Below are 8,631 nucleotides of genomic sequence, written 5' to 3'. Positions count from 1 at the left end.
TCCGTTAGCAAACATAGGCATTTCCGTCTAACGGTGTTAAAAATGATGAGGTGGTAGTCAAAGTCAAAAAGTAAAAGGGACATTTTTGTCATTTTATTTATTTTCAATTTTATTATATTTTTAGATTTTAAAATTTATCCAATATACAACCCACACCTCATCTCTTCTCCTTTTCTAAGCTCTCTCCTATCCATCATCTTCTTCAACCTCTCCTATCCATCATCTTCTTGTCCCTGCAATTCGTGCAATTCATGCTCTCTATTTCATTACCTCTCTTTCTATTTGATTTTTCTAACTTTTCCTATAATTCATGCTCTCTTCCTCTCTCTGTTTCATTACCTCTTCTTTCTTTCCCAATTTCCAATTTCCCCCACCTGCAAATATCTGATAGAGTCTTCCTTTCTTCCAAACTTGCCGAGATGGCTGAAAATCTCAGACTTCTCGCCAAATCGGTGTCAAGACTAAGCAAACGGTGCGAGGATGGTAAACTACGCCGATTCGAAGATCTGTTCGATGAGTTTGCTAACGTAGGCCGGGATTCGAGTTCTTGGGTTCTGAGTTTCAAAGAAATGGAAGTTAAGAACAAGAAGATGGATCGATACGTCACCGTTACAGCCACACTGTATAAAGAGATGGAGGAGCTAACGACATTAGAAAACGGATTGAAAAAACTGTTACAAAATAGCGAAAACGAATCAGCAGCGAAAGATCAGAAGATTATCGATTTGCAGCAGAAGATATTCTGGCAAAGGAAAGAGGTAAAGTATCTGAAAGAGAGATCTCTATGGCATCGAAGCTTCGACGACGTCGTTTCAATGCTTGTTAGGTCTATCTTCACTGTTTTAGCGAGGATCAAGCAGGTTTTCGGAGTCGGACATGGCTTTCCGATTTCTCTTCCCCGGAGCCTCTCCGCTTCCGCAACCGTACACCCAACCGAACACTCTAGTAACACCTTCATATCAGGGCCTCTGATCAAAACCACAAAAGAAGAGAATATTAAGGATTCGGCTAATCGATTCTTCGATTCTAATTCTAAGCTTCTAAAGCCACCGGAAACTACACTAGGTGCGGCGGCGTTAGCTCTACACTATGCGAATTTGATCATAGTTATGGAGAAAATGATAAAATCGCCGCAATTAGTTGGTGTTGATGCGAGAGATGATCTATACTCGATGTTGCCAAACAGTATAAGATCGTCACTTCGGAGTAGATTGAAAGGAGTCGGATTTTCCGCCTCCGATCCGATGCTCGCCGGAGAGTGGAGGGATGCGTTGGGGCGGATACTCGGATGGTTATCGCTGTTAGCACATAATATGATCAAATGGCAAAATGAAAGAAGCTTTGAACATCAAAATTTGGTCGCAAAAACTAATGTTCTTCTTTTACAAACGTTATTTTTTGCTAATAAGCAGAAGAGTGAAGCTGCCATTACTGAACTTTTGGTAGGTTTGAATTACATTTGGAGGTTTGAAAGGGAGATGACAGCTAAAGCTTTGTTTGAATGTGCAAACTTCTTGAATGTACCTCCCACAGAGTGGAACGGTTGCTGCCATTGTATTCTGCATCAACTGATCGAAATGAGTGGCTCTGAAAGTATCTGCTAAGACTATAGCAGTCACAAAATCTCTGTTCTTGTAATAGTTTGCAAATTGAGTACAAGCTCTAGTTTTCCCAGACCCTGAAGTGAATAACAACGAATTGGTATGAATTATGAAAGAGCATGAAACAGCAAGGTAGAAGAAGACGTTTGACGCTAGTAGAGTAGAAGAAGACGATGGATAGAAGAAGATGATTGGATAAATTTTAAAATCTAAAAATATAATAAAATTGAAAATAAACAAAATGACAAAAATGACCCTTTTACTTTTTGACTTTGACTGCCACCTCATCATTTTTAACACCGTTAGACGGAAATGCCTATGTTTGCTAACGAAATGAAGTACATGGTACCACTTTGCAAACTTTTTAAACCACATGGGTGCAGTTCGAAAATGGGCCAAACCACAAGGTTTATTTTTGTACTTTTCCCTTCTTTCATTGTTTTCTGAGTAAGAACAAACTTATCAATAGCTTAAGAAAAGTTCAGAAGCTCTTATATTCACTTCGGTTATAAGTGAATAGCAAGAGAGGTAGATAGATAGTTGAGTGTTGAGTGTAAAGGAAGGTAATTTACAAAGCCTCTGTATCTATTGTAAGGGTTTATGCTCTACCTGTTGGAAAGATTTCACTAGTGGATTAAAACCCAAAAGAAGGTATTCTGGAAACTGGATGTAGACAGGAGGCTGAATCAATACAAATCGCTGCATAACTATTTCTCTAGCCTTTTCCTTCTAACATATTTATATTGTTTGATTGTGTGCTTAAAATATAACTTGCTTAACAAAGTCACATAAAGGCCCTTCTAGTTAAGTGGCCTAGTGTTTTAAACGTTCAGAAGCAGAACCAAGCTTTGTTCCTACTTAACGTAGCAAACGAAGTTTTTCTCTGATTCCGAGTAGCCTTGTGCTATTGAACTAATTCTGTGAGAAATTTCTTAAAGGTTTAAATTTAGGGTAAAGTACAAAAATAAACCTTGTGGTTACACCTGTTTTCAATCGCAACCCTGTGGTTTAAAACTTTTTAAAATGGTACCATGTACTTCAATCCGTTAGCAATGACAGGCCAAAAATCTAACGCCATTAAAAATTGATGATGTGGCATTTTTAGTCAAAAAGTCAAAAGGTAAATTTGTCTTTTAATTTATTTTATTGTTAATTAACTTTTATTCTGTACATTCCTCTTCGTCTTCCTTCTTATGCTTCTCCCATTTGCCTCATTCTATTCGAATGTCCGTTGTTCCTTCTTCGCCTATTCACTGTGTGTTTTCTTCATCCAGCCGGAGCAACCATTCTTCGTCCAACTTATTTCTTTTCAATTCCTCGTAGCTCCACCGTTCATCAGTCACTTTGACGCGTCGCCGTTCACCTCATTTGTCTCCTTGCTCAGGTCACTTTCGGTCATCACCTCCACCTGTCCGTCCACCTTCATGTCATCAATCATATTGGCCCGGTTTCTCCCAAAGCAATTTTGATCTCTTGTTTCCTGCAAACAAAAAATTGAAGAGATAATTTGCCTTTAATGCCAAATCAATTTTATACAAATGAGTTTTTCTTTTGTTATGGACACTTTAGTTTTTTTGAATTTTCTTTAACGCCTCACTTCAAAATTTTCATTCCTGCTTTTTGAGCTTAGGAGTAAGGAAAGGTCTGTGATTTTTTTGGTTTTTAACTTTCATTTTTCTGGGATTTTGAACTGTAAATTTTTTGATACTGGATTTTTGAGAATTGTGGTGAACAAAAGAAGAAATTAAAGATTCTGGTGTGACGATCGGACGAAGACGGCACAATAAAGAGGAGACGTAAAAAGAGATCTTCCAAATTGAAGATGAACGGATGATGGCGACCAACGGAAAGAAGAAATCAGAGCGGAGAGAAGATGATGAACGTTGATCCGTTGAGATGTGAATTTGAGCTGATACCTAATTTGTAGGGGAGAATAATCCTTTGAGCTGTGGATTTTGCTCAGTGTTCTTGGACAAGTCGTGGCTGGGAAGAAGATATGCGAATAATGGTGAGGATGATAGAGGAGGGAGAAGAAAGAACAAAGGAGAAAAGAGAATGACAAAATTACCGTAAGACTTTTTGACTTTGACTGTCAACTCAATATTTTTAACACCGTTAGACAGAAATGCTTATGTTTGCTAACGGATTGAAATACATGGTATCATTTTGAAAAGGTTTAAACCACATAGGTTACGGTTGAAAACAGGTGTAACCACAAGGTTTATTTTTGTACTTTTCCCTTAAATTTATCCAATAGTTCCATTCATCCCCCATTTGGAACTAGATTTTATCTCACAAGGGACCAACATTATCAACTCTATATATTATTTGCTGATAATGATTTATTGTGACAGTGAAGTAAATTATTAGTTGGTCTACATGCTAAATGATAATGATATGTTATGATAATGAGTCAAATTAACAATAGAAAAAAGGAAGGGGCCGACAAACAAATTACTAGAGAGGTATATAATAGATAATTTGGATATGAGAGCAAGGAAGGTAGGGATGGAACCAGTTAGTTGATTATATGAAACATGGAGCTCCAAGAGTTGAGTAAGGTTGGTAACCATCATCGCAGGTTATGCTTGGCCATCGGCCTGTAATAATGATGAATTTTCAATTTGCTCTAGAAGTGAAACTACAAAACTAGAACATAAAAATAGCTGCTTCTGCTTCACTAAAATAATGTACAATCATATCCATCAAGGTCAATCCAGACACTGCATAAATCTTCAAATAGGTGAATATAGTATATTATTCACCAAATCAACTACTAAGTCATTAAATTGGCTCAAGAGTCAAATCACAAGGTTATGACATATGCAAGCTCACAATAGTGCAATTTTGTATAATACTAACTTGGTAGCCAATTTATATCAAAACTAATAATGATTGTAGCTATTAGATTGCTAACTTTGGTTTATCTTTACTCTTTTCATATGTCTAGTACAATTGAAGAATGATGACCGAGAAGATGTATTTTGAATTTTATGTTTTGGGATGACTAATCTTTTGAATATTTGAATTTAATTATATTTTAAATGTAAACTTGATGGATTGTTTATTTACTTAGGTTAATTTTTGTTTGAGTTGTGAACCTTAATGTTATATTTTTTTTTGGTAGGGTAGGAAAAGAAAAACAAACAAAACAAAAGCCGCTAACCCGGGATCAGCCTGGGAAAACTGACCCCCACCACATCCTCCAAGATCATAGACGAGAGGAAGTCCGGAGGAGAAGAAAAGACAGAGATACCCAGCATTCTTGAATGCCTTTCCACCGCAAGATGGTCCGCCACCCGATTTAACTCCCTTTAAATATGAGCAAAACTAAGATAATCAAAGGAGAGGCCAATCCTTCTAATGCCTTTAATTAAGTTTTGGCTATTTAGGCAAATAGCATTGTTCTCAGAAACCATTTTAACTGCTTCAAGGTTATCTGACTCAACAAGAAGCTTCTTCACCCCCAGATTTTTTGCTAGCTTCAAGCCAGAAAAAATCCCCCACACCTCTGCAGAAAAGGACGAACCCATTCCCAAATTCTGAGAGAAACCAGAAACCTAACTGCCACCATCATCTCTCAAAACCTCACCTGCAGCAATTCTTCCGTCCATTAGACAAGAACCATCAGTGTTAAGCTTAAATACACCTTCGCTCGGCCTATGCCAGCCTAAAAGATGGACCTCCTTCCTCTGAACAACCCTAGCCAAGGGGTCCTCAACAAAGCTGTCAACCAAGGTACTAATCTTTTTTGAAAAGAAATCTAAGACATTCGGCAAAAACACTGTTTCTCCTCCAAAAATCTCCTCATTTCTCCATTTCCAAATCTGGTGGCAAACCACCACAAATAAAAGAACACCCTGATTCGCCCCGGCCAGAAGTCTCCCATTAATCCCATCCACAAACCAATCATTCTCAGAGTGGGCTAAAAAGGAAGAAATCATATTACTAGGGAGAACTCTCCTCCAAATCTCTTTACTTTTCTCACAGTCTCTGAGCGCATGACATAAAGTCTCTTCATTACCCCTGCATCTGCCACAAGCCCCAGACTCCACCAGATGCCTCCTTTTCCTATCCGAATTAGTAAGCAACCTATTTTTCAACCCTAGCCAAAGGAAACTTCTAATACGGTACGACACTTTTAAGGCCCAAATCGTCTTCCACACCCCTGGGGACGAGGTATCCAACTCCTGATAGAACGCCTGAAAAGCTGATTTACAAGAATAGGATCCGTTGTTCGTCAAAGACCAACAGTAACTATCCTTGTCTTCAAATTTACTACTAATCTGAACTCCTCTAATTCTAAGGAGTGAATCCAGGCTGAGATAGGAATCAAACTTTGACCAAATCCACTCACCCTCAGAATCCACCACATATGCAATCTTCCATTCTTGAATATCCAAAGGCAGCAAAGAAGAACAAACTTCCAATAAAGGCTTTTTTCCTATCCATATATCTTTCCAGAAGCTGATGGACCTACCATTTCCCACATTCCACCCAATTCCTGAACAAAACTCAGCAAAAACTGCACTAATGCCTTTCCAAAGAAAGGAACAATTAACCACTCTTTCCTTAGGCCCCCTAAACACCTTATCCTTCCGATATTTTCCGCATAAAAGTTGAACCCACAGAGCCAAAGGAAGCTGCCACATTCACCACAGGAGTTTCATTAATAAGACTTTATTATTATCTTTGGTTTTCCTAATGCCCAGACCTCCCATATCCTTAGGTTGACACACCTCATTCCAAGGAACAAGGTGGATCTTCCTCCCCTCCCCAGCTTCTCCCCACAGGAACCTACGATTAATTTTATCAAGATCCTTGAGGACAGGCTCAGGAAGATGACAAGCCTGCATAATGTGATTGGGAGTCACACAGTTGACAAATTGAATCAAAGTAAGTCGGCCAGCGAGAGAGAGAGAGTCTTAGCTTTCCAAGTGGCACACTTCATATTAGTTTTATCCAAAGTATCTTTAAAAGACACTTTCGACACTCTCTCACTAAGGAGGGGAATACCCAGATACTTCCCCAGAGAGCAAGTCAGAGGAATTCCAGACAGATCAGTCAACTTTTTACAGGTTCTTTGGTCCATATTCTTAGAGCACATCATTCTGGACTTCTGGACATTGAGTTTCTGACCCGAGGCAGAATAGAAGCAATCAAGAATATCCATAATGATACTTAACTGCTCCTCATTACCTTCCAGAAAGATAAGAACATCATCTGCAAAGAACAAATGAGTAACCTGGGGACAGAACTTATTGATGGCCACCGGGTGGAATCTCCCATTATCCACAACATCCTGGATCAGGTGAGATAACCTTTCCATAGCAATAACAAATAAGAAAGGACTCATTGGGTCCCCTTGACGGATACCCCAACCAGGAGAGAATTCCTCTGACATATCCCCATTGATCAAAACTTGAAACACAGGAGAAGAAATACAAACCTTTATTAACCTTCTTCAATTACCCGGGATCCTTGCTCTTTTCAGACTCTCCATCAGAAAACTCTAGTTAATGTGATCGTAGGCTTTCTCTAGATCCAACTTAAGCGCCACAATACCTCTCTTCCCCTTTCCGATCTTCATAGTATGAACCATCTCTTGGGCAATCACTACATTATCCATCATTTGTCTGCCAGGCACAAAGCTACCCTGATTCTGACAAATGATCTCAGGAAGAATGCACCGGATTCTATTAGCCACAATCTTTGTAATAGTCTTATAGAGAACATTACAAAGGCTAATAGGCCTCATATGTAAGAAAGAAGAAGGCTTCTCAACTTTAGGAATCAGAACAAGAAGGGTTCTGTTAACCAGCCCGATATCTTGAGAGCCATTAAAAACACCAATGATGAAGTTGTAAATGCCTTCCTTCACAACCTCCCAGTTTTTATGGTAAAAACCAGCAGGCAGACCATCAATCCCATGAGCTTTAGTAGCCCCAATACTAAAAATGGCTTGATCTATCTCTTTCAGGGAAATAGGGTGGAAGGCTTCCAGGATTCTATTCTCTCACAGCCTAGGAAAGGTAGCAATAGTTTGAGCCTTGTCCAAATCAACAGGTTCCTCCTTAAAAAGGTCCTTATATAAGTCCAGGGCCAATTACCGAATATCTTCATCCTCATACACCCACTCACCATTAGGACTTTTGATAGCATTAATCCTATTCCTCTGCCTTCTAATGATAGTAGAGAGATGAAAATACCTGGTATTCCGATCCCCATCTTTAATCCATGCTTTCCTAGACTTTTGAAACCAAAGAAGTTCTTCCTGACGAAGCACAGCTTCCAACTCCTTCTGAAGGGTTATGAGCAGGCCATCTAGTCTGTGGTCGAACCTAACCTCCAACCTACGCTGAATGTCCTCAATTCTACTCAGTAATTTATTCTTCCTCCTAATAATATTCCCAAAGACGTTTTTATTCCACCCCACCACATTCTTTCTAGATCCCTGAGCAGCTTGAATGACATTCGAGTGAGGCTTCCAATTATCTTGAACAAATTCCTTAAACTTAGGGTGAGACTCCCAAGCCACCTGATACCAAAATGGTCTCTCCCCCCTAGGCCGATTGCCTCTCATCAGCCTGAATAAAATAGGACAGTGATCTGAATGACGGAATGGGAGATTTAACACAGAAACTTCAGGAAACCGAGATTGAGCTGAAACATTAGCATACACCTTGTCCAAACGAACAAAGGTACTGTTGCGCTTCCAAGTAAACTTATGACCAGAGGCACCCAGATCAGAAAGCCCACATAAATCCATGCTGTTTTTATGATTAAGGCAATGATTAACATAGTGATTAGAGCCCCCTCTCTGATCACTCATAAGGCCAATATCATTAAAATCACCCGCCACAAACCAAGACTCAGTTATGTTAACACTCATAGAGTAAAGAACCTCCCAAAGCCATTTTCGATTAGCCAGGATATGATCAGCATAAACCAGGGTAATAAAAAAGGGGTCATTACCAGGAACACTCACTTTACAATGAATGAACTATTTATCCATGCAAATAATATCGAA

The 8,631-nt window shown here is 39.1% G+C and overlaps 1 protein-coding gene across 1 annotated transcript; it reads left to right on the top strand.

The window, feature by feature from the left end:
- Window positions 1-251: 251 nt before the first annotated feature.
- On the top strand, window positions 252-1,604 carry LOC136233628 (protein PSK SIMULATOR 1-like). Its single transcript, XM_066023355.1, has 2 exons — window positions 252-945; window positions 988-1,604. The coding sequence occupies exons 1-2, from the start codon at window positions 252-254 to the stop codon at window positions 1,602-1,604; spliced, it is 1,311 nt and encodes a 436-aa protein (XP_065879427.1).
- The last annotated feature ends 7,027 nt before the right edge of the window (window positions 1,605-8,631 follow it).

This window comes from Euphorbia lathyris, chromosome 6 (assembly GCF_963576675.1).
Source record: "Euphorbia lathyris chromosome 6, ddEupLath1.1, whole genome shotgun sequence".
Taxonomy (NCBI): domain Eukaryota; kingdom Viridiplantae; phylum Streptophyta; class Magnoliopsida; order Malpighiales; family Euphorbiaceae; genus Euphorbia; species Euphorbia lathyris.
The sequence above is the reverse complement of the archived record's forward strand: the minus strand, read 5'-3'. Positions and strand labels throughout refer to the sequence as shown.